Here is a 26,527-nt window from a genome sequence, read left to right on the forward strand (position 1 = left end):
GAAGTGCTTCACGATATTAGAGTGCATACACTATCTGGAGTGTTGGAGATTTGAGGGGAGACCTGAGGGAGGTATGAGAAGCCTAGACATGTTAGTTCCTTGAGGTTGTTATAGCCAGGAGTGGTAGTGGGTACAACTCCCACTACCTATTAAATGCCCCCAATGGCGTGCACCTCAAATGGCCTCTGACAACCAAGTCCAGCTCCTGGTCTTTACATGTGGCTCAGCTACTGAGCCCGGTGGAACCATTTCTACTGACAGGAGAAGGGGCGAAGGTAGGTTACTGGTGCCTTAAAACCAGTCGCTTTGTGCAGATGGGGCTTGTCAGCTGTGGTTGGCAGCTCATCTAGGAGAAGGAAAACTCTGATCTCAAACCCTCGCTGCTTTGTGGCTCTACCCATTCATGCGGAAGGCTTCAGGAGCTGAAAGTAGGGATCTGGAGTCTCTAAGACAGTCCTATGTTGAGTTCAACACCGACTGGCAACTCCTGCGACACCGCTGCTGCCAAACTTTGGGTTCATCAGCTGCACAGAGAGGGAGAGCTTGTTTCATGGACAACAGCTTGCTTTCCATATTGTACTGCCCAGGCTTGCACATCTAGACAGCCAGGACCAGAGGACACGACCTCAGAACAGAGGGAGTCCATTTAGAACGGAGATGAGGAGGAATTTCATTAGCCGGAGAGTGGTGAATCTGTGGAATTCGTTGCCACAGGTGGCTGTGGAGCCCAAGTCATTATGTTTATTTAAGGCAGAAGTTAATAGATTTTTGATGAGTCAGGGTATGAAGGGATATGGGAAGAAATCAGGAAATTGGGGCTGAGAGGGAAAATGGATCAACTATGATGAAATGGTGGAGCAGACTCGATGGGCTGAATGGCCGAATTCTGCTCCTATGGTCTAATGCTCTTATGGCAACATCTACGGTCGACCCTGACCAACGGAGCATCGGACAGCGTAGACAGTCAGAGCCTTCTTTTCCTCAGGGTAGAAATGTCAAATACTGGAGAGAAGAGGTTTAAGTGGGGAGCGGGGAAAGTTGAAAGGAGATGTGCATATTAATCCAGTTTCCCAGCACTCGGCTGGTAGCCATCTGTCCCTGGATAATCTAGACACAGTGTTTCTGTTTCCATCACTCTGTCTGGCAGTGTTTTCCTGGAGCTTATCGGTCTCTGGCTGAGAAGGTCCCCCTGTAAATCTGACCCCCCCCACCCCACTTATTAAATGTTATTTACCTCAGGACATAGTTAAAGGTTTTCTGCATATTTCTCAGAGTTAAATACCTCAATCATCTCTGCTAAGCTCCAAGGAGAGTGGACCCAGCCACTGAGAACCTCCATCCCAGGCAGCGTCCTGGGGCATCTCCTCCATACCCTCTCCGGCGCTGATGCATGCTTCCTCCGGTGTGCCAACCAGAAATCAGATTCCTAATGTCTGTGCACAGCCAGGCGGGGGTGTGGGAAAGGGGAACCACAGCACCCAGGGGAAATCCACGCGGTCACAGGGAGAACACGCAAATTCCACAAGCAAATAACGCACACACGGACACAGACACAGAGCACCAGAGGTCGGGATTGACGGCCGCCTCTCGGCTTCTCACTTGTCGCTCTCTGCTTGCCCCCGCCTTCCAGGTCTGAGCTGGTGTTCTGGCGTGGACAGAACAAGAAGACCTTACAAATAGGCCTCTTCCCTCAAGCCCTCGTGATCACCAGCACCAGCCGACCCGGTCCAGCGATCAGCACGCCGCTGAAGAATTCCTTCGTTCACCTCGGACACGGAGACATCGACCCGCGCCGCTCCTGGAGCTTCACGGAGAACGTCAGCGAGTAAGTCTTGAGGCACTCGTTCACAAGACCCAGTCTGCCCCCTGGGCCCAACTCGCCAGGCTCCAGGAGTAATGAGCTGCTGCTGGCCACCTCATCAGTGTGATGTTGGTCCCAACTTGGTAACCCATCACCGTTCTGTTCTGTCACCGTCACTGGGTCTGAACCCTGACGCTCTAGGGGAGCACCTTCGCCAGAAGGACTCCAGCGGGTCAAGGAAGTTATTCACCCTGACCTTCTCAGGCAGCAGCAAGGGGTGGGTAGTAAAGTTGTCTTACCCTCTCTGAGTGGCCTGTTCTACCACCCCAAAGATCGTTCATCACTGAAGTTCTCCTACTCCATATCTGGTGTGTGTGCTAAACGATCTGTCCAAATTCACATCTACCTCCTCTCCGCATCCCCTCAGCCACTCAGCCCAGGGTCACCCCAACACAGGTCACCAACTCCATTCTCTGTCCCCACAGCAAACTTGGGAGTAATCTGGCCGACACCAGGTATCCGATCCAGCTGATCAAGATGTCAGGTGAGTCAGCGTTAGGAAGCGTGATGTGGCTGGTGTGATGCAGGTCTTGGGATATGTAGTGGTGTGACTTGTGTTCACGTGGCATGGGAATTGGTTCGTTCATTCCTTATCTCTCTCGATCCCTCTATCTATCTCTATCTTTCTACCCCTCTCTCTCCCCTTTGCACCCTCTGATCCTTCTCCTCCCCCCTCCCCTCCCCCATTGTTTCTCCTCCCCTACCCCCTCCCCTTCCCAAATTCCTCCTTCCCCAACCCTTTCCAATCTATTTCTCTCCCTTCTCACCTCTCCCACTTCCTAATCCCCCTCCCCAATCTCTCTCCCCACATTCTCTCTCTTTCCTGCCATCCTCACCCCTCGCCCCACCAATGCTCCACCTTCTCATCTCCCCGCCCACCCCTGCCTATCCTAATCTTTCCATATCAGGAGCCCACTATCACCTCTGTGACCACAATCCCACCCCTGACCGTGTCTTCCTCATTTCCCCACACAGGCCTGTCCCGCAGCCTGGACTCAAACATCGACAGCACTGAGCACTTGTTGGACACCAGCCCAGAGAGGATCCCCATCTCCAGGGAGCAGCTGAGGCAGGTCAGCAAGCAGGCTGCGGCCTCCGCCGTCGCCAGGGCCCAGGGCAAAGAGCGGCGGCGGCAGGGCCCGAAGGGGGGCCAGCGCTGGGCGGCCGAGGCCGAGGATGTGACCCCCGCTGTGGCCAACATGCGCCTCCGACCGTCCCAGCCCAGGCCCGACTGCTGGTCAGTGGCCTGGACCCAGGAACAGGAGCCGGCGGGACGCCCCCATCGCCAGGCGGAGCCCAGGAGGGAGCCACGGAGCAGCAGGGCCGCTGAGCAGACAGGTAGACCCCGCGGCGCCAGGGGCAATTATCTGGTCAGCGAGGAGGTGAGACCTGCCCAGCAGGGGTCCAAGCCCAGCCTGCAGAGCAAAGTTAGACGTGTACGTTATCACGGAGTGTTTCGCTGCGTCTCTCTGGCAGCATTGGGGTTGGTGGGGGGTGGGCCGTGTTGGGGCAGCCAAGAGGCACACTGGCTTGTTATTGTCAGATGTACGAGGGCAAAGTTTTATAAGCCTTCCACACAGATCATTACATCACGTCAGTGTGCCGAGGCAGTACAAGGGGAAACAGTAACACGATGCAGAATGAAGTGTCACAGTGCAGTGCGGGCAGACAATAAGGTGCTAGATCATACTGAGGTAGACTGAGAGGTGAAGAGCCCATCTTGCTGAACAATGGGACCATTCAATGGATGCGTTCCCAGGACAGGGAGAGCACAGGCATCATCTTCATCATCGCGTGACGTGGGCAATCGTGGTCTTTCCATGACTGTGATTGTTCTTGGCAAGTTTTTCTGCACATCTGGTTTACCGTTGCCGCCTTCTGGGCAGTGTCTTAACGATACGGGAAACCCCAGAGATTGTCTGCCTGTCATCAGTGGTAACTTAACCAGGACTTGTGATTTGCACCGGCTGCTCGTACAACCATCCACCGGGGGGTGGGGGGGCGGTCTAAGCAGGTGCTACACCTTGCCCAAGGCTGTCCTGCAGGACAGTAGAGGGAAAAAGAGCCTTACACCTACTTTGGTAGAGATGTATCTCCACCCTGACACCCTATGGGTTTCAATAACATCTCTGCTCACCCTTCTAAGTTCCATCGAGGCTCAGAGACATCAAGCGTTCCTCTTACTTTAACCGTTACATTCCTGGGACGAAGTAAGGGGTGAAAGGTTTCAGAAGGTCATCAGTGGAATGGGGGGAGAGGGCCAGGGACTTGTCTGTGAGACCAGACGTGGGTGTGTTGGGGGGAGAGAGCCAGGGAAATGTTTAGTGAAACCAGACGGGGTGTGTTTTGGGGAGAGGACCAGGGAATCGTCTGTGAAACCAGACGTGGGTGTGTTGGGGGGAGAGAGCCAGGGAATTGTTTAGTGAAACCAGACGGGCTGTGTTGGGGGGAGAGGGCCAGGGAATTGTCTGTGAAACCAGACGGGGGGGGCGGGTGTTGGGTGGAAAAGTGGCAAGGAATTGTCTGCAAAACCAGATGGTGGGGGGGGGTGTGGTTAGTGTACAGGAAAATTTCTTGTTAGTGTGTTTGTGTATATATATATATATATATATATATATATATACACACACACACACACACACACACACACACACACACACACACACACACACACACACACACACACACACACACACACACACACACACACACACACCCCCCAACCCTTTGGAATGACTGGCTGATTGCAGCCCCTCTAGGTAGGAGAGTCCTGGAAAGTCCTTTGGGTGAGGCTGTGAGGGGTGGGGGTGCTCAGGAAAGGGCCACCAGGATTGGCACACTGTTTATTTGTGATGGTACAGGTCTCATGGTCAGTTCAAGTGTCCACCATCACTGACCATCCAATATCCAATCATAATGCTCAGTTCAAGTATTCATCAACATTGATTCTCCGATGATAGATCCTATTGGTCTGTTCAGGTGTCCAATCACACTGACCTTCTAACTTCCAATCATGGCTGCACAAACACTGGCTTCCAATGTCCAAATCCATTAGTCCACCAACATTGGCCTTCCAATATCCAATCATAAGAGTCAGTTCAGGTCCCATGATCATTGACCATGCAATGTCCAATCCCATTGGTCAGCCCTACCTAGTGCTAATACTGGCTATCCACTGTTCAACCTCATTGGTCAGTTTAGGTGTCCATTATTCTGGCCATCCAATATTAAATCCTATTGGTCAGTACAGGTGTCCACCAACCCAGACCCTCCAACATCCAATCCCATTGCTCATATCAGATCTCCATCCAGTTCAAAGCCTGGACCAACACAATGAGGTCCACTGGAAGTTTCTGTTGTAGGGGTTACAGAAAGCCATGGGTTGAATTTCCAATGTGACAAGCAGAGGGAAAGGGATGAGTGGTGGGTGGGTGGCTGGAGTGTCTCATACCATTCTGTCTTTCATCTGCCCTTCTCCCTGCTCCCACCGCCCCCCTCCCCCCCGCACAGTGGCCAGCACTGGCACAGTCAGAAATTGTGCGGAGCGAGGGATGAGACTGACTGGGGAGCAGGAGGGGTTGAGGGAGAGTGAAGAAGGGGCTTTCCCTCTGTAGAGGCAAGGGTGCTGAGATCTGGGCGGACACACACACACACACACACACACACACACACACACACACACACACACACACACACACACACACAGACACGTGTGTGCCCACACTTGTCTTCGGTGCAGTAACAGGGCATTTCTGTGCCAGGTCCAGGAGGCGGTGCATGGAGTCACCATAGAGGAGTGCCAGGAGGCGTTACGCATCACCCATTTCGATACACAGAAGGCCATCCAGCATCTAAAGGTGAGGGAGAGGGACAGGGTGGAGGGTGGGAGAGGCATCGGGGAGACAACAGGAGGTGGGGTCTGTAGAAAGGGTTTGGGGGATATTGGGAAGGTGTGAGGCACAGGATTTGTAGGTAGTGCAAAGGGTGGGGGTATTACTGTGTCCACCAGGATTTTATTCCCCAGAGTGCAGGAGATTGAGGGGCGACTTCAATGTGGCAGAACTGGGGTGAGGCAGTGGGCCTGTCACCGAGATCGAGGAAGACCCGTGGTTCGATCGACTTAAGCACTGGGCCAAATTGGAAAGGTCTGGTACGGGCTGAATGGAGGTCGTGGGGTCCAGGCTCTAGAGCGTATCGAAGCGACAGAAGGCGATGTTTGGATGGCGATTTAGGTGCCGGGCCGAATTGGAAAGGTCTGGTCCAGGCCGAATCAAGACAGCGGGGTTCCAGGGACCAGAGCATTTCGAAGAGACTGAACCCAATGTTTGGACAAGGATTTAGGCGCTGGGCCAGATTGAGAAGGTCAGGGTGTCGGGGCCTGAGACAAGGATTGGGCCGCTCTGCACTGAACTATAGAGCTGTGGACAGACTCCCTTTGTGAACTTCAGTTCAGAACACTCTTTGCTTATGTTTACTATTTGCATGATTAGGATTTTTTTTCTCTCAGCATATTGGGGGTGGTGGTCTTTTTAAAAATTTTTTTGGGGTTTCTTTGTTTTGTGGCTGCCTTTTAAGAGACGAACCTTATATTTGTGTAAATACTTCGATAATAAATGTACTTTTGAACTTTGAAGTACATAGATCGTGAGGAGCGTAGAGAGGAGGGAATCCACACAGTCTTTATCTTGCAGAGGGGCTATTAAAAACAAGGAAGCATGGGTTTAAGATCAGCGACCAGAAATTTAAAAGGGATATCGGGGCAGCTTCTGCGCTCAAATGGTGGTGCATATTTGGAAGGATCTGCCTGAAATAATGGTTGAGGTGGCCACATTACCAACATCTAAAAGCCATCTAGATAAGTACATGGTTTGGAGAGGTTTAGAGGGATATGAGCCAGACGTGGACAAGCAAGTCCACAAAATACCAAAGAAACGCAGCAGGCCAGGCACCATGAGAGCATAGAGGTTAGCAGGACACTCTTGCAGTTCAGGGTGCATTGCTCAGAGTTCAGTTCCAGCACCCTCTGTGAGAAAGTTTGTACAGTCTCTCCGTGAGTGTGTGAGTTTCCACCCACGATCCAGACTCACAGGTTAGTTGGTTAATTGGTCATTGTAAATAGTCACAGAACACAGACCCGTACAGCACAGGAACAGGCCATTCGGCCCACAATGTTGTGCCGTACCAGCTAAAAAGTAAATTAGAAAACACCCAATCACTAATCCTTCCTACCCACACAATGCCCATATCCCTCCATCTTCCTCACATCCATGTGCCTATCCAAACGTCTCTTAAAAGTCTCTAATGTATTTGTCTCTACCACTGTACCAGGCAGCGCGTTCCAGACATCCACCATTCTCTGAGTAAAAAACTTACCCCTCACATCCCCTTTGAACCTGCCCCCTCTCACCTTCAATGCATGTCCTCTGGTATTAGACATTTCTACCCTCTCTACTCTCTCTATGTCTCTCATAATCTTATAAACCTCTGTCAGATCTCCCCTCAGTCTCTGACACTCCAGAGAAAACAGCCCAAGTTTGTCCAGCCTCTGGTGATAGCAGATGCCCTGTAAATCCTGTGATTAGGCAAGGTTTGATCAGTGGGTTGCTAGTTGGTGTAGGGTAGGCCTGTTCCACGCCACGCTGCTAAATAAATAAATAAATAAATAAATAGACGTCTGTGAAGGGAAATGAAAGTCGACATTTTGGGCCGAGATACTTCACCAGGACTGGAAAGAGAGGGGGCAGAAGCCAAACCAAAAAGGTAGGGGGAGGAGCACAAGTTGGCAAGGCGATAGGTGAGAACAGGTGGGGGGGAATGTAGTAAGAAACTGGGAGGTGATAGGTGGAAGAGGTAAAGGGTTGAACCAGAAGGAATCTGATGGGAGAGGTTGGAGACGACGGAGTAAAGGGAAGAAGGCGGCGAACCAGAAGGAGGTGATGGGAAGGTGTGGGTGTTTGCTGGGGGGACGGGGGGCAAAGAGAAGGGCTGAGAAGGCCTCCAGAATGATGAAAAATGAAGGGAAGAGAGACAAAGAAAACAGAGGGCACAGGAGTTGAGGAAGTCCTGAAGAAGGGTCTCACCTGTTTATTCCATTCTATAGACTCTGCCTGACCTGCTGAGCTCCTCCAGAATTTTGGCTATGCTACTTTAGATAAATTGATGTTGATATGGTCAACTTGGAGATTACTAGGAATGAGTATGAGGTGTTGCTCTGCTTCTGTGCTTTGTGACTGTGACTCTGTCTATTGCCCAGCTCCAGGCTCTGTGGCAATGGTCACGAGGTGAATTTTGTATGCTTATCTGACCCACTGACTCCAATGTTGCCTCGATCTCCATTAGGTCCAACAACTCTACAACATGAGTCAGATGACTCGAGAGCAATGCCAGCAAATCCTCCATGAGTTTAACTGGAACCTGGAGAATGCCAGCCAGTTCCTGCTGAAGAGGAGTGTGAGTATCATTGGTGGGGGCGCTGGGGACACAGACAGCCTTTTGGCCCTTTGAGTTGAGTCCATTTTCTCGCTCCACCACCAAATCAGGGCAGGTCTTTGGGTGGGTGGGTCAGTCCCAAACCCGTGAGGGATCAATTCATCCCAATTTGGACTCTTCTATTTTTGAGTGTTTTTAGAGACATACAGTACCAAATCTTCTCGAAATGTTTATGAAATGGAGCCACTGTCGTGCCTACTTTGCAGCTGCATCGATATGTTGGGCTCAGGATAGATCCTCAGAGATATTGACCCTCTGGACCTTTCTCACTCTTTCCACTTCTGATCCCTCTATGAGGACTTGTCTTGTCCTTTCTGGACACTATCAGCTCCCTGGTCTTGCTGATGTTTAGCGCGTTTGTTGCTGCAACACCACTCCACTAGCTGATGTATCTTATACCTGTATGTCCTCTCGTCACCATCTGAAATTCTGTCAGCAAATTTTAAAAATAATTTCCAAAAGCATGTTTGTTACAATCGCTACTGCATCAAACTACCACAAAGTACAGTAACCAAACTTCAGATTCCAATGTCACGATCCTGATTCAGAATGCATTCAATCCCTGTGATGCCCTACATTCCTGGAATGCCTCCCTGGTTCATGTGGAGACCACTTGTTCTTTCTCCAGTGATAACGGGGGCTGAACACACCCCCGGAAGACGGTCAGGCAGTCGGCTAGGGCAGAGATCTGCAAGTGACCGATTGGGCCAGGCCCAGGGGCAAGGTAGCGGCCACCCCTTCCCTCTGCACTGAGTGTCCAAATCTGAGGAGAATGGGCTATGATTGGGTGGCAGGGTGGAGATACGTCTCTATCAAAGGAGGTGTAAGGTGCTCCTTCCCTCCGCTAGCCTGTAGGTCACCCTTGGACAAGGTGTAGCACCTGCTTAGCCTCCCCCCCCCCCCCCCCCCAAGATCAGGGTCACATGAAGCCATGGGAGCAGATGGTGGATGGTCGTACGAGCAGCTGGTGCATATCACAAATCCTGGTTTTGTGACCACTGATGCCAGGCAGACAATCTCTGAAGAGTATTGATAATGGCTGGGGTCACCCGTCTTGTAAAGACACTGCTCAGAAGGCGATGGCAAACCACTTCTGTCAAAGAACGTGCCAAGAACAATCATGATCGCCCTCGTGATACAACATGGCTCATAACAAATAAATGATTCGGGCATGGACACGCTCCCGGCAGATGATCAGGCAGTCGGCTTGGGCAGAAAGGAGACCCTCGAGAGGCCAGTTGGACCAGGCCCAGGAGCAAGGGAGACGGGCAATGTGTCCCCCACACTGAGTGACCAAATATTGGGAGGGCGGAGTCAGAAGGCAAGGATGGGCAAATAGGGGCTGAACCATACACAATTCATGCTGTTTGTACGTGTGACACAGTTGCAGAATGGACAAGTGGTTGAGGAGTCCACACAGAAACAGGACACCGGTCTCAGTAAGCTCCTCCACCCTGGGTTCCCATGTAGAGGGATCCCCCAGTGCAGACCACTCCTGAAACTGCGGTGTTCAGACTGAGAAACTCTACACTGTTTCATCGCAGTCTCTGGCCAGGGTCAGACATCAGATGCTCCTGTACTGGAATAGGTTTATCACGGTTACTTGCAGCAAGATAGTGAACAGCTGCTCTAGTAGATTGTCCATACAAACCAGATCAAAGCACACAGAGCACTGAGGTAGAACAAGGAAAAACGATAACAACGCAGAATAAAGTGTAACAGCTACGGAGAAAGTGCAGTGCAGGTAAATGGTAAAACGCAAGATCGTAACGAGATGGGTTGTGAGGCCAAGAGTCCATCTTATCATACAAGATGTCTGTTCAAGAGTCTGATAACAGCAGGGTAGAAGCTGTCCCTGATCCGGTGGTACGCACTTTCAGGCTTTTGTACCTTCAGCCCGAAGGGAGAGGGGAGAAGAGAGGATGTCTGGGATGAGTGGAGTCGTTGCTGGAGGGTGATGACCAGAAATGTAATTAACTGTAAGCAGCGTGCATTGTGGAATATTGCGGCATGGTGATGATGTGATGCTGTAACCTCTGAGTAAACACTGACCTATCAAACAAAAAGGGCTGGGGCGCCTGGGGGTGGGCGCATGCTGGGTATCCCTGCAGAAAGAACACACAATGCCCACAGGTACCACAGAGGTGATCCGGGAACTTTGTATACCGCAGGGGACCGAATGGCTCCTGGATCTGGATGGTAACGTTATAATCTGAAGCTTAGTTACCGTAGTTTGTGATCGTAACTCACGTTCTCAGTTCCATTCATTTACTTATTTACTGACCAACTGACTGATTTATTTATTAACATGTTGATTGATTGATCTATTTATTTAGCTGTCTGTCTAACTACAGTGTCTGTCTGTCTGTCTGTCTCTCAATATTTATTTCCTGCTTCTTTTTGCATTTGCCCAAAGTGTTTGTGTGTTTTTCATTGAGCCTTTTGTACTTTTTGTTCTATTACGAATGCCCGTGAGAAAATGAATTTCAGGGTTGTGTATGGTGATAGATACGTAATTTGATAATAAATTTTCTTTGACCTTTGAACTTTGAGTTTGATGTAATGTAGTCACCCTTTAAACAAACTAACTTTAGTAGAACTAAACTCTTTGGTGTTTCGGGACATTTTCTGAAGGCTCTCTTTTCTGAATTGCAGTTAAAATCATGACAATCCCGCAAGGAACACAGGAGGAAACTGGTTTCAGCTCCCAGCTGGAGGACAGACTTTGGAGACGGGAGACCCTCTGGGGTCGTGCCACTGCTCTGTTTTCCAGCAACCACGTGTCAGACTGGCAACTGTGCACCCGACACAGCAGGACTTCCCCGAAGGGAAATTGTGACGGGCAGAAACTTGGGAAAGGTGCACCTCAGCCCTCCAAGGGTGTCTGAATCCAGGGCAGCCCGTGGGATTTCTGGCTTAGAACGTAGAGCCGTATAGGACAGGCACAGGGCCTTTGGCGAGCTAATTGGTAATTAAATGTCCAATGAACTCATCCTGTCTGCCTACACAATATCTTCCCATTCAATGTGCCTACTTATCAGCACTTTGTCTTGGCTAGGACAGCGTTTGCAGTACCAGTGACCCGGGTTCAATTCCCATGCTGACTGTGAGGAGTTTCTATGTTCTCCCTCCGCTTTCCTCTCACAGTCCAAAGATGTACTGGTTAGAAGGCTAATGGTCATTGTGACCAACTGACCACTGGTTCGAGTCTCTGCCCTCGGAGGGGCCGCTGGTTCGAGCCGCCACCATCGGAGTGGCCGCTGGTTCGAGTTGCCGCCGTCGGAGGGGCTGCTGGGTCTCCTTGCTCTGGAGGATGTTACCAAAATTCTGAAATTTATGGATTGGACTGAGTTCAGATTCGCTGTGGTTCAGTTTGGCCTCTGTCAGTTCAATGTGTGTTTCCTCGTGTTCTCGCCCATTCTTTCTTGTTGCAGACTGGCGGGCTGTGGGTTATGTGTGATCTGTTAGTTTTTGTGTGAGGGAGGAGTTGGAGGTGTTTGGGAATTGCGAGTTTTTGCTTCTCTTTCTTTTCGTGCAGTGGGGAGGAAGGGGGATTAACATCTTTCTTTCAACTGCCGATTTTCCGTATTCTATGGCCATCTGGAGAAGACACGTTTCAGAGATGTATTCTGGAGACACACTTTGTTAATAAAATGAGCCCTTGAACGTTTGTACATTGTCCTGTGAAGAGGCTGGGATAAAATTGGGGAATGCTGGTAAGCATATCCCAAAGGGCCAGTTCTGTGTTGTACCCCACAAGTCCAGTGTATCTGCTTCTACCCCTCCAGGCAACCACTTCTCTCTCTGCACAACAAAACTTACTCCACACATCTCTTTTGAATTTACCCCCTCTCACCTTAATTCATGCTGACATTGGAGAGGGTTCAGAGGAGCAAGAAAATGCTCCCAGGATCGAAAGGCTTATCATATGAACAGTGTTTGATGGCTCTGAGGCTGTACTCACTGGAATTCAGAAGAATGGCCGGGGGGGGGGGTTGTTGTTGGTGGTGGACATCTTATTGAAACCTATCGAATGTTGAAAGGCATCAATAGAGTGGATGTGGATAGGACGTTCCCTTTAGTGGGGGAGTCTATGACCAGAGGGCACAGCCACAGAATGGAGGGGCGTGCATTCAGAATGGAGATGAGGAGGAAATTATTTAGTCAGAGTAGTGAATCAGTGGAATTCATTGCCATAGGTGGCTGTTGAGGCCAAGTCATTGGGTATATTTAAGGTAGAGGTTGGTAGATTATTTCCCTAATGCACACATTTTCATCCAGCCCTTTACAGTATGGGAGTCCCTGTCAATATATGGAAAGTTAGAATCACCTACAATAAAAACCTGATATTTCTTGCAGCAGCCTGCCATCTCTTTCTCTACAAATTTGCTCCTGTAAATCCTTCGGACTGGGTGGTCTATAATATAATACCATTAATGTGGTCTTACCTTTCTTATTCCTCAATTCCACCCATCTCGCCTCAGTAAACGAGCTCTCTAGTCTGTCCTGTCTAAGCACTACTGTGACATTTTCCCAGACTAGTAATCCCTCCTACACAACGATGTTTAAAACAACAGAACCCTGGGACATTGAGCTGCCAGTCGTGCCCCTCCTGCAGCCAAGTCTCACTAATGGCTACAGTGTCAGTGTCAGAATTCCACGTGCTGATCCATGCCCTGAACTCATCCGCCTTTCCTACAATACTCCTTGCATTAAAATCTGCACATTAGTCCCACCATGCTCAACTTTTAGATTCCTGATTTCGTATGTAGGCTTAACAACATTTATTTCTTACTCCACTATCTGCTCTGGCGCTTTGGTTCCCAACCCCCTGCAACTCTCGTTTACCTACCCACCCCCTGTGCAGCCCTAGCAAACCTTCCCGCTCTGATAATGGCCCTCCTCCCGTTCTGCTGCAAACCATCCCTTCTGTACGGGTCCTACCTTTCCTGGAGGAGATCCCAATGATCCAAAAAAATGAAGCCCTACCCCCCCACCCACGCGCCATCTCATTAGCCACATGTTAAACTGTATGATCTTCTTATTTCTGGCCTCACTAGCACATGGCGCAAATCACAACCCTGGAGGTTCTGTCCTTTAACTTAGTACCTAGCTGCCTGAACTCACCTTGCAGGGCCTCACCTGTCCTACCTGTGTCATTGGTACCAATGTGGACCATGACAGCCACCCAGTTCCCTGTGTCCTGCACCCGGGGTGTAACTACCTCTCTGTATGTCCTGCCTATCAACCACTCAGCCTCCCAATGATCCAGAGTTCATCTAGTTCCAGCTCCAATTCCTTATCAGGGTCAATGATACAGATATCTCAGATTGAGTCTACAGCATTCTTAAGTGGGAAAGTGAGCACTTCCACCAGTGATGTGGGTAGGAAGGGTGAAGAGGTCCTGCAAAGTGAGGTAGAAGCTGCAGCTGGATGTACTTCTTGAGGATGACACTGGAGGTCTCCCTGTCCTCCCCCATCTCGTAAAATTAGATTAGATTAGATTAGATTATGAGGACATGCAGTCCTCTTTTATTGTCATTTAATAATGCATGCATTAAGAAATAATACAATGTTCTTCCAGAATGATATCACAGAAACACATGACAAACCAACTGAAAAACTGACAAAAACCACATAATTATAACATATAGTTACAACAGTGCAAAGCAATACCATAATTTGATAAAGAACAGACCATGGGTACGGTAAAAAGTCTCAAAGTCTCTCGAAAGTCCCATCATCTCACGCAGACGGTGAACCTCCAGCGCTGCAAACTTGCAGATGCAGCATCCTGGAAGCACCCGACCACAATCCGACTCCGAGCCAGTCTGAAAACTCTGAGCCTCCGACCAGCTCTCCAGCACCGAGCACCATCTCTACCGAGTGCCTCGACCCCAGCCCCAGCAACAGGCAATAGGCAAAGCCAGGATTTGGAGCCTTCCCCTCCGGAGATTCTCGATCGCACAGTAGCAGCGACAGTGAAGCAGGCATTTCAGAAGTTTCTCCAGATGTTCCTCCGTGCTTCTCACGGTTGTCTCCCTCAAATCAGGATTGTGCACGGCCCCCAGTTAACACATACGATATCATTTGGAATGGCCGCGCGCACTGCGTCGCACCGCCACCTTCTCCTCCCTCCAGTACCTTGCCTGGCATCCCCATTGCTCTAAATGTGAAATTAGAATGACAGAAAGAAAAACTAAACAAAGTAAATCTACCTACAGCCTTTCCCTCACATCACCAAATCCTGAACTTATGTCGTCGCTGGAATAGACAGTACCAAGCAGTCCTGGACACTACAAAAAGACAAGAGAAATGCAGCTGCTGGATATCCAGAACAACGCACAAAATGCTGGAGGATCTCAGCAGGTCAGACAGCATCTATGGAGAGAGATTAACCGTCGCTATTTCCAGCTGAGACCCTTCATCAGGACAGTGTTAGATTATAAGGAGTATTTTTAAGAAGGGAGAGAGGGAGAAATAGGTAGAAATTTAAGGAGGGTGTTTCCGTAGTCTTGTAGATCTATTTGGCCATAGCTCTATAGATCTCTTCTATCCATGTTCTGGTCCACGCTAACTCTTGTGGCTAGTGAACTGGCCCCATCCGCCCATGTTTGCCCCATGGACTTCTAGATCTCTCCTATCCATGTACTGGTCAAGGCTGACTCTGTTGCCCAGTGAACTAACCCCACCTGCCCATGCTTGGCCTATGTCCCTCTAGATAAGGGGTCCCCAACCTTTTTTGCACCACGGACCGGTTTAATATTGACAATATTCTTGTGGACCGGCCGACCGGGGGTGGGGATGGGGTGTTAATCCTGACCGGAATATAGGTGATAAGTCAACTATAAGTCACTTATAAGTGGCTAATACACTCAATTTCATCTCTAAAAGGGTTTATCTAATGAATTTAATATTAAACACACAGCACATATTTTCCTCGCATGAACAGTGATAAATCAATTATAAATCATTTGTATAAGTCAATAGCATCATAACATTTTAAGTAACGTTTGACTATTAAACACACAGCACATATTTTCCTCATATGAACATATAAAATCATTGCAACACACCAATATCGCTGAATCAGTGGGAGCCCTGGGCTTGTTTTCCTGCAACAAGATGGTCCCATCAAGGGGTGATGGGAGACAGAGATACTCGAAGGGGGTTCCTTATGTAATGACCTCACGTGCGTTCAAGTTCCAACAGTGGGCGTGACAGGGAATGAGGAAAGGTGCAGCTGACTCATCATTTCATATCGCCAAATCATATCGTTTCCTCGCGGCCCGGTGGTGGGGGACCAATGGCCTAGATCTATCCATGTACTGGTCAAGGCTGACTCTGTTGCCAGTGAACTGGCCTACCTGCTCACGGACCTCTAGACTTCTCCTATCCATACTCTGGTCCATGCTGACTCTCCTGTCCAGTGAACTGGCCCCACCAGTCCATGGACCTCTAGATATCTCCTATCCATATTGACTCTCCTTCCCAGTGAACTGCTCCCACCTGCGTGCATTTGACCCATGGACCTCTAGATCGCTCCTATCCATGTACCTATCTAGTTTTTTTTAAAGTTGCTAATGTTCTTGCCTCAACTGCCACCTCTGGTAGATCAATCCACACACACCACCCTTTGTGTGCAGAAGCTGCTCCTGATGTCCCTTTTAAATCTGTCCCCTCTGATCTGGAACTGACCAACGAGAAAGGAAGGTGCTGAAGGCGTGGACAGACAGCTCAAAGGCTGATGTTGTTCTAAGGAGGTTTTAGGAGAAGAAACCCTTTCCATCACTTGGCTGGATTCCTTGACGTGGACTTCACCAGCAAGGCCACCATTATTTCCCCAACCGCCGAAGACGATGGTGTGTGTCTACAGTACAACATTGAGGGGAATCTGTTCATGTGAGACATCAACCCAGCTTGGGTCTGCAGTTTAACCCTTTAGGTCCCAGCAACTGGTGAGTACCCTCTCCTTCCTTGAGGTGTAGCCCCCCCGCCCCATCAGACAGAATCAGAGAAAAGCAATCCTGCCTGTTTGTCCGGTAACTTTTCAACTCTCTGTGGTCTGACTGTTCAGTGTCTGGATCAGCAGGTGATGATTGACACTCTCCCCACTCACTGGCACACAGTCTGTGTGTCTGGGTCTTTGCCTGTGTGTGTGTGTGTGTGTGTGACAGAGAGAGTGTGGATGCATGCATTAAAGTGCAAAGCATTGCGTATGGCAGGTTGTGTGAGCATGTCTTTGTGTCCAATGATGTGTGGATGAGTTTATGAATCTGTGTCCAATCATAATGGTCTCTCCATAACCATGATTGTAGCTGGCAAATTTTTCTACAGAAGTGGTTTGCCATTGCCTTCTCCTGGGCAGTGTCTTTACAAGACAAGTGACCCCAGCCATTATCAATACTCTGCAGGGATTGTCTGCCTGGTGTCAGTGGTCACACAACCAGGATTTGTGATTTGTACCGGCTGCTCGTACGACCATCCTCCACCTGCTCCCATGGCTTCATGTGACCCTGATCCGTGGGGGAGGGTTAAGCAGGTGCTACACCTTCCCCAAGGGTGATCTACAGGCCAGTGGAGGGAAGGAACACCTTGCATCTCCTTTGGTAGAGATGTATCTCTACCCTGCCACCTTACAGAGATGTACAAAGCCATGAGGGGTATAGACAGGATCACCAAGGTTGGGGAATGAAGAACTAGAGGGCACTAGTTTAATGTGAGAGGGGAGAGATACTGAGGAGCAACTTTTTCACCCAGTGAATGGATCAACCAGCCAGAGGACGTGGTTGAGGTTGACCATGTTTAAAAGACGCTTGGGCAGGTACATGGATTGGAATGGTTGAGTGAGGCATTGTGCAACTGGGACTGGCCTAGATAGGCATTTTCGTCAGCAGGGACCAGTTGGGCCAGAGGGCCTGTTCCCCTGCTGTATAACTCCGTGAGGAGTGACTCAGAATCGAATCCGGAGTTCTGTGTGCACAGGAAGGAATTGATTAAGGTAGGGAGGGTGCAGAAGAGTTTCTTGAAGATGTCACCAGGACTAGAAGGCTTATAAGGGGAGACTGAATAGGCTGGGACTGTTTTCCCTGGAGTGCAGGAGGCCGAGGGTTGACTTTACGGAATAAGGTTATGGATAGCACAGACAGATGGTCACCATCCTTTTCCCATGGATTATGGGAATCAAGAATTAGAGGATACAGAGGTTTAAAGAGAAGGGAAGGATTTAAAGACTTCACAGCGAGTGTGGTCAGTACATGCCAGAAGTCATGGTAGACAACATTTAAAAGATATTTGGACAGGTACATGGATAGGGAAGGAGGGGAAGGGCCTACTGGGACTGGCTTGGATGAGGCATCTTGCATGAAACAGTTAGGCTGCTGGACCTGTTCCACATTCTATGTCACTATGAATTTTCTGTAGTGCTATTAGTTAGAAAAACCTTGGAGGAAATAAATGTCGAGAATCATTCAATGATAAATTGTTTATTATCCAATGATTTAAATGTCAAGAATGATGCAATGAGGATAATGGTGGCATTCCCACGGGCAGCAGGAAAGTGCGTGGACATGCTGAACATCCAATATCGTGAGCGGGGAGGCTGGACACAACCAATCAGAGTCCATGCCCACTTCCAGCGAGGGGGTTCGATCAATAACTGTGAGCTGCTTGGAACCCCAATATCACGCCTTATCTGGAGTCGAGTGTCAACGGCGTGTCGTGGTCCGGTGGAGATGCTCAGACCTCCATTCAAACAGAGCTCGGAAATTTGGAACATGGGGCTTAGACGTTCCCCTTGACCCACGGCGATGGCCACTGCTCCACTCAACGGAATCAGCCTTATTTTGAAAATGTGGACAGTAAGGGCCAGGGGAAAGTCTGATTGGGAATGTGCAGAGGGATCTGTATCAGAAGATGGGAGGTTCACTTGGACAGGGTGTGATAGTGAGTGCTCGTCATCTCCCCTCCTGCCCATAGTCTGAAAGTACACACTAGAGGTTCTGCAGATGCTGGAAATCCAGAGCAACACACAAATTGCTGGAGGAACTCAGCAGGTCAGGCAGCAGGTCTATTGTTCATGGTCTATTGGCTGGGGACAGAGGCCAAGCCCCTTGCTGCATTCTGCTCCTCTGCTCATCGATTTCCCTCCTGCCACATTCTTACCCTGCCCCCCATCCTCTCCCAAACTCTCCCTCTCACTTCCCCTCCGACTCCTCCTTCGCCCCTCTCCTTCCCCCACCAAGTTCTCCATCCAGGTTTAAACCACACAGCTAGAATAGGTCAGTGTTGGAGAGCTGCAGGCTTGAGCCTTAACCAGCGTGCTATGTGCAGGGTGACCAGTATACTGACGACAGACTGCAGGGTGGGGAAAAGAGGTGGGTGGGGTGGAGTGAAGACACAAATGAAAAATGTCAAAAAATGTTCACTCAGAAAGTAGAGAAAAATCACCATAATTGGTGATTATACAGTAAACGGTGGTGGATTGAGGGATTTCATGCTTCATTTAATTTGGCTCTTATACCATAAAAGGAGGACATTTGGCCCATTGAGTCTGTGCTGGCCCTTATCAATCAGATTCAACACTGATTTCTCTGTAACCAGTCTCCCTGCATCCCTGTTAAGTTCCCCTCGGATTCTACCTCCCACTTACACCTAGGGGGACAATTAACCCAACACTCTCCACCCCGCACGTTGTTGGGATGAGGGAAGAAAAGGGCACATGCGGGGGTCACAGAGAGAACACACACACACACACACACACACACACACACACACACACACACACACACACACACACACACACACACACACACACACACACACACACACACACACACACACACCCACCCACCCCGTAGTGGGGGTTAGGATCAAACTGGAGTCTCTGAGGCAATGGCGGCAGATGCTATGTCAGGATTCACCCTTGGGATGGAGCTCAAGGGTTAAGGGTGGAGATTGTTCATGTCTCCTCACGCACAGAGGGAAGGCCCACTGCTTGAACCACTTGTGAGGCTCCCTGCTCACTGGGAGATCGGGATGGGTGAGTCTGTTTCCACTCCAGTTCTGTGCACCGTGATGTCCTCTGCGCCCACCACTCACTGGAACTGGACTGAGGAGTGAGAGGCTCTAACTTCGGATTTTAACTCTCAGCAGGACAAAGGCCGCCCCCTCCTCCCCCCACCCTTCAGGAGAGGGTGAACCAGGGCCCTGCGTTGCAAAACAGCTGCTTTAATGTGGAGCTTCAAAGAGCGTGGTGGTGCTGGTTCACTGCCTGTGGGAATTCAACCCTACACTGCCCACGCTACTGAACAAATAGCGACTGTGTGTGAGTAACCCTCGCACTGCCAGATAGAAACCATACAGTGACAGTGACTCACCCTCACACTGACCAATAAACCGTACAGTAATTGACCCTTATAGTGCCCAATGAACTGACTGTGCAGTGACAGTGATTAACCCTTACACTGCCCAATAAACCGTACTGCAATTAACCCTCACACTGCTCAATAAACCGTACAGTAATCCTCACACTGCCAGATGGACTGTACAGTGACTCACCCCCCCACACTGCCCAATAAACTATACAGTAATTAACCCTCACACTGCCAGATAGAGACCGTACAGAAATTAACCCACACACTGTCCAACTGCTCAATTGACCCTTCTAGTGCCCAATGAACTGACTGTATAGTGACAGTGATTAACCCTTACACTGCACAGTAATCTAGAGGGATCAACCCTTACACTGTCCAATAAACTGTACAGTAATTAACCCTTACACTGCCAATAAACTAATTGTACAGTAATGTGATTAACCCTTTCTGACAATCTAACTGTACAGCGATTAACCCTTACACTGACCTCAGCAAGACACACCGTGCTATGCTTACCCTCCTCATCGCTCCAGCCTCTGAGCAGGCAGTGCTGGGCACCTCCATCTCCAGTCGAGCAGCTGAACCAGTTCTGGCCCTCGTATCTGGTGGTCCTGGCCCCCAGCCCAGCTGAGCATGGTGGATGGGGGGTGAGGAGTGTGTGGCGTGGGCCTTATCATTTCCCCACCCTCCCTTCCTGTACTTGGCCCTGCACCCTCGAGTCCTGCATCACCGCCTGCGGAGTGGGTGATCGTAAACTTCAGGCCGAAGGTTAGTGCGGTCCCTACCAGTCCGCAGAGGAGGGGAGGGAGCGCGGGAACATTGCAGCAGACCACTCAGTCCTTCTAACCTGCCCTGACACACAGCAATATTGTTGCTGCTGTACCGTGCCCAGTCCACGTCTCTCCCTTGGCCCCAGAACCCCACTGCTTCGATCCCCTGATTATTTGGTCATTCCCCACCCCCCTGCCAGCAGGGTTCAGAACCTCAGTATAAAATGATGACAGCCTCCTCCAGGCAGCTGTGGAGGCTGAGTTTTTATGTATATTTAAGGCAGAGGTTGGTAAATTCTTGATTGGTTAGAGCATGAAGCGATGTGGGGAGAAGGCAGGAGATTGGGGCTAAGAGGGAAATTGGATCAGCCATGATGAAACGGTGGAGCAGACTCGATGGGCCAAATGGCCTAATTCTGACCCTATATCTTATGGTCTTATTCCTGTAACACTGTCCCCTCGTTCGAGCCTCTCCCACTGGTGGAAGCATCTCCAGTTCTGCCCCTTGGGATCTGATGGGGAGAAGGGTCCTCCTCTGGGAATGACAATCACACATGGAGGTTTAGCAATTAATATTTGGGGGTGGGAGGCGGTCACGAGGGGGGCAGTGGCAGTAACCAGAGTGGCTGAGGGAGGTGGCCTTGGCTAAGCCAGTTCCATATCAGCAGCTGAATGGTTAGATACCCCGCAGCGCTCTCCCGCTACCCTCCCTCTGAAAGACAAGAACAATCCCAGCCCACAACGGGATCGCGCCTGGCTTTTGTGTAAACTGTTCTGAACTGTAGGCTGGTGACGGCATGCTGTCTTCCATCGCCTCCAGTCCAAGTGAGGATCTCTGCAGAAGGACACACTCCTCTCGGCCTTCTGTGTGGGTCCACACGGCAGGCCGGAGCTTACTGAAACACTCCGGTCCGCTGTTCGCTGCTCTGTCCTCGCTCAAAGAACATGAAATCCTGCAGGAGAAAGGAAAGAGATGCCTGGTTACTCTGCAGCAGATGAGAACGCACCTTACAAGAGCTTGATATGTATTCAAATGCGCATAACTTTCAGAATAAAGTGGATGAAATTGTGGCACAATTCAGATTGGTCAGTCTGTCGTTGTAGGCCTCACTGAGTTGAGGCTGAAAGAAGGCTGTAGTTGGGAGCTTAACATCAAAGGATAAACATTGTATGCAAAGGACAGGCAGGAAGGTGCAGGTGGTGGTGTGGCTCTGTTGGTAAGAGATGGAATTACGTCTTTAGAAAGAGGTGACATAGGGTCAGAGAATATCGAATCTTTGTGGGTGGAGTTAAGAAACTGCAAGGGTAAGAAACTATTATGGAAATCATACATAGGCCTCCAGGTAGTAGTCAGGATGTTGGGTTGAGATTGCAAAAGGTGCTGGAAAGGGCATGTAATAAATGTAATATCACAATACAATGTCTGGAGAAACATTGTATCATTTCTTAACGCATGCATTATTAAATGACAGTAAAAGAGTCCTCATAATCTAATCTAATTATAATGAAGGAGTTCATTATGCAAGGGGATTGGGAAAATCAGGTTGGTGTTGGAGCGCAAGAGAGGGAATTGGGTGAGTGCCTACAAGATGGCTTTTTAGAGCAGCTTGTGCTTGAGCCTCCTCAGGGAAAGGCTGTCTTCGACTGGGTGCTGTGTATCAACTCAGAGTTTATTAGTCAGCTTAACATAAAGGAACCCTGAGGAGGCAGTGATCATGACTGAATCCATACTGCAACTTGAGAAGGAGAAGTTTAAGTCACGTGTATCAGTATCACAATGGAATAAAGGGAATTACAGAGGCATGAGAGAGGAACTTGCCCAAGATGATTAGAGGATGATACTGGCAGGGATGATGACAGAGCAGAGATGGCTGAAGTTTCTGGGAATAGTTCATACGGCGCGGGAGAGATATGTCCCACAGAAGTTTTCATATGGCAGGTGTAGGCAACCATGCCTGACAAAAGAAGTTAAGGACTGCATAAAAGTCAACAAAAAGGCATATAATTTATTAAAAGTGAGTGGGAAGTTTTTAAAATCCAACAAAAGGCAAATAAGAAGGGAAAAGATGAAATATGAGGGCAAGCTAGCCAATAATATAAAACAAGATACTAAGCTTTCTTTTTCAGTTATATAAAGAGTAAAAGGGAGGTGTGAGTTGATATTGGACCACTGGAAAATTTGCTGTTGAGGTAATAACGGGGGGCAAAGAAGTGGCAGATGAACTTAATAAGTACTTTGCTTCAGCCTTTACTGTGGAAGACACAAGCTGTATGCCAAAGGTCTGTGGGTGTCAGGGAGCGAGAGTGAGTGCCATTGCTATTACAAAAGTAAAAGTGCTAGGCAAACTCAAAGGTCTTAAGGTGGATAAGCCACCCGGATTAGATGGACTACATCCCAGATTTCTGAAAGAGGTTGCTGAAGAGATAGCAGATGTGTTGGTTATGGTCTTTCAAGAATCACTTGATTCTGCCATGGTCCCAGGGTGAAAATCCTGCCTGATGAACCTGTTGGAAATCTTTGAGGAAATTACAGGTAGGATAGATAAAGGGGATGTAGTGGATGTTGTATATTTGGACTTTCAGAAGGCCTTTGACAAGGTGCCACACATGAGACTGCTTACCAATTTAAGAGCTCATGGTATTACAGGAAAGTTACTAACGTGGTTAGAACCACAAACACGAGGAAATCTGCAGATGCTGGAAATTCAAGCAACACACATCAAAGTTGCTGGTGAACGCAGCAGGCCAGGCAGCATCTCTAGGAAGAGGTACAGTCGACGTTTCAGGCCGAGACCCTTCGTCAGGACTAACTGAAGGAAGAGCTAGTAAGAGATTTAAAAATGGGAGGGGGAGGGGGAGATCCAAAATGATAGGAGAAGACAGGAGGGGGAGGGATGGAGCCAAGAGCTGGACAGGTGATTGGCAAAGGGGATATGAGAGGATCATGGGAGAGGAGGCCCAGGGAGAAGGAAAAGGCAGGGGGAAACCCAGAGGATGGGCAAGGGGTATAGTCAGAGGGACAGAGGGAGAAAAAGGAGAGAGAGAAAGAATGTGTGCATATAAATAAGTAACGGATGGGGTATGAGGAGGAGGTGGGGAATTAGTGGAAGTTAGAGAAGTCAATGTTAATGCCATCAGGTTGGAGGCTACCCAGACGGAATATAAGGTGTTGTTCCTCCAACCTGAGTGTGGCTTCATCTTTACAGTAGAGGAGGCCGTGGATAGACATGTCAGAATGGGAATGGGATGTGGAATTAAAATGTGTGGCCACTGGGAGATCCTGCTTTCTCTGGCGGACAGAGTATAGGTATTCAGCAAAATGATCTCCCAGTCTGCGTCAGGTCTCGCCAATATATAGAAGGCCACATCGGGAGCACCGGACGCAGTATATCACCCCAGCCGACTCACAGGTGAAGTGTCGCCTCACCTGGAAGGATTGTCTGGGGCCCTGAATGGTGGTGAAGGATGAAGTGTAAGGGCATGTGTAGCACTTGTTCCGCTTACACGGATAAGTGCCAGGAGGGAGATCAGTGGGAAGGGATGGGGGGACGAATGGACGTAGGGAGCGATCCCTGTGGAAAGTGGGGGGGGGGGAGGGAAAGATGTGCTTAGTGGTGGGATCCTGTTGGAGGTGGCGGAAGTTACAGAGAATAATATGTTGGACCCGGAGGCTGGTGGAGTGGTAGGTGAGGACCGGAGAACCCTATTCCTAATGGGGTGGCAGGAGGATGGGGTGAGAGCAGATGTGCGTGAAATGGGGGAGATGTGTTTGAGAGCAGAGTTGATGGTGGAGGAAGGGAAGCCCCTTTCTTTAAAAAAGGAGGACATCTCCTTCATCCTGGAATGAAAAGCTTCATCCTGAGAGCAGATGCGGCGGAGATGGAGGAATTGCGAGAAGGGGATGGTATTTTTGCAAGAGTAAGGGTGAGAAGAGGAGTAGTCCAGATAGCTGTGAGAGTCAGTAGGCTTATAGTAGACATCAGTGGATAAGCTGTCTCCAGAGATAGAGACAGAAAGATCTGGAAAGGGGAGGGAGGTTTTGGAAATGGACCAGGTAAACTTGAGGGCAGGGTGAAAGTTGGAGGCAAAGTTAATAAAGTCAACGAGTTCAGCATGCGTGCAGGAAGCAGCGCCAATGCAGTCGTCGATGTAGCGAAGGAAAAGTGGGGGACAGATACCAGAATAGGTTTGGAACATAGATTGTTCCACAAACCCAACAAAAAGGCAGGCACAGCTAGGACCCATACGGGTGCCCATGGCTACACCTTTAGTTTGGAGGAAGTGGGAGGAGCCAAAGGAGAAATTATTAAGAGTAAGGACTAATTCCACTAGACGGAGCAGAGTGGTTGTAGGCGGGAACTGATTAGGTCTGGAATCCAAAAAGAAGCGGAGAGCTTTGAGACCTTCCTGATGGGGGATGGAAGTATATAGGGACTGGACATCCATGGTGAAAATAAAGCGGTGGGGGCCAGGGAACATAAAATCATTGAAAAGTTTAAGAGCGCGAGAAATGTCATGAACATTGGCTGATTGGTAGGAGGCAGCAAGTAGGAATAAAAGGATCCTTTTCTGGTTGGCTGCTTGTGACTAGTGGTGTTCCGCAGGGGTTGGTGTTGGGACCACTTCTTCTTAAGCTGTATGTCAATGATTTAGATGATGGGATAGATGGCTTTGTTGCCAAATTTACAGATGATACAAAGATTAGTGGAGGGCCAGGTAGTGTTGAGGAAACAGGTACGGTGCAGAAGGACTTGGACAGATTTGGTGTCATGGTCCGGATCGGGTTCCCTTTAAATTTCCTTTGCTTGTGTCACAAATGTGGAGCAAGGGTGGACCCAAATGCAGGACACAAACACGTTTTGTAGGGTTAACTAATGATTACAAGGAAAGCCATGACGCAAGGATAGAACAGAGAGAAATCAAGGAGAGAGCAAAGCGGAAGCGGGAATAAGCGTAATGGACGAGGACTTAGGCCCTGGACTTAGGTAGGTCTGTAGTCTAGTGTAGTTTTTGTGTTGTATTACGTTGTTCAGTGTAGTTTTTGTCATGTTTCATGTAGCACCATGGTCCTGAAAAACGCTGTCTCATTTTTACTGTGTACTGTACCAGAAGTTATGGTCGAAATGACAATAAAAAGTGACTTGACTCGACTCAACTCTGTGGCATCTGTTTAACACCATAAGATACAAACAGAGCAGCACAACGAGGCCATTTTGCCCATCACATCTGCTCCTGTCATGGTCCAGATCCAGTTCCCTTTAAATTTACTTTGTTTGTGTTACAATCGGGACTGTTGACTCCTTGTTTCCCTTTGGTTCCCTGTTTTCCTGTGTCCCTCGGGCTTGCTGATTAAAGGCAATTTACTCTTGACTGAACTGGCAGTTTATAAGTCTCCAGCTTTCAGCCGTTCGGCGCAAGAGTGTTAACAAAGTCACCGAAGCTAGTGGGAGCCAAGTCATCTTGCCGGAGCCAACTAAGTTTCTTGTTGGACCAAGCCTAGTCTCCTCCCGAAGCAAGTGCCAGCAAGCCACCTTCCCTTGCCAGAGCAGGTCCGTCAAAGTTAACCTGCCCGGGTGAGTCAAGAGCTCACCGCTGCTTGGAGCAAACTTGTGTCCAGATAAAGAACTGTCTATCATTGTGTGGTCTCCGTCTCCATGTCCTGTGTCGAAAAGGGGTCCCGGCCCTGTGCCCCAGAAGGGTCTTAACCCTGTGTCAAAAAGAGTCCCAACTCTGTCCTGTGTCCAAGGAGAAGCCCTGGCTCAGTGTTTCTTGTCCTCGCCTCCACAGGGTAGGCCCGGCCATCTGCCGCTACCTAGAGTTGGGAACTGTCTCTCCGTGTCCTCGCCTCAGCAGGGTAGGTCTGGCTGTTTGCCACTACCCTGAGTTGGGAACTGTCTCTTCGTGTCCAAGTCCAAGTTTCGTGGTTCAAGTCCAAGCTCCGAGGTTCAAGTATCAAGTCCATGTCTGGGTCCCGAGTTCCATGTTCCAGGTACAAGTCCAAGTCCAAATCCGAGTCAAGGCTTTGCATTCTC

At 49.4% G+C, this 26,527-nt stretch overlaps 2 protein-coding genes across 6 annotated transcripts in view; one reads left to right on the forward strand and one right to left on the reverse strand.

The window, feature by feature from the left end:
• The window catches only part of LOC140197819 (activated CDC42 kinase 1-like), a 72,499-nt gene extending 60,478 nt beyond the window's left edge, over window positions 1-12,021 (forward strand). For 2 of the 3 annotated variants that reach the window (XM_072258285.1, XM_072258286.1), the window contains exons 10-15: window positions 1,631-1,825; window positions 2,287-2,345; window positions 2,837-3,297; window positions 5,623-5,718; window positions 8,201-8,311; window positions 11,006-12,021. In XM_072258285.1, the coding sequence (XP_072114386.1) occupies window positions 1,631-1,825; window positions 2,287-2,345; window positions 2,837-3,297; window positions 5,623-5,718; window positions 8,201-8,311; window positions 11,006-11,017 (934 nt within the window). In that variant the 3' untranslated portion in view covers window positions 11,018-12,021. The remainder of the gene's footprint in view (window positions 1-1,630; window positions 1,826-2,286; window positions 2,346-2,836; window positions 3,298-5,622; window positions 5,719-8,200; window positions 8,312-11,005) is intronic. The other variant, XM_072258287.1, reaches the window with a different exon arrangement.
• Window positions 12,022-17,819: 5,798 nt separating this feature from the next.
• The window catches only part of LOC140197821 (phospholipid scramblase 2-like), a 103,032-nt gene continuing 94,324 nt past the window's right edge, over window positions 17,820-26,527 (reverse strand). For all 3 annotated transcript variants that reach the window (XM_072258288.1, XM_072258289.1, XM_072258290.1), the window contains one exon: window positions 17,820-21,448. In XM_072258288.1, coding sequence (XP_072114389.1) covers window positions 21,389-21,448 — 60 coding nt within the window. In that variant the 3' untranslated portion in view covers window positions 17,820-21,388. The remainder of the gene's footprint in view (window positions 21,449-26,527) is intronic.

The sequence above is a fragment of the Mobula birostris genome, chromosome 5 (assembly GCF_030028105.1).
Source record: "Mobula birostris isolate sMobBir1 chromosome 5, sMobBir1.hap1, whole genome shotgun sequence".
NCBI classification, from domain to species: domain Eukaryota; kingdom Metazoa; phylum Chordata; class Chondrichthyes; order Myliobatiformes; family Myliobatidae; genus Mobula; species Mobula birostris.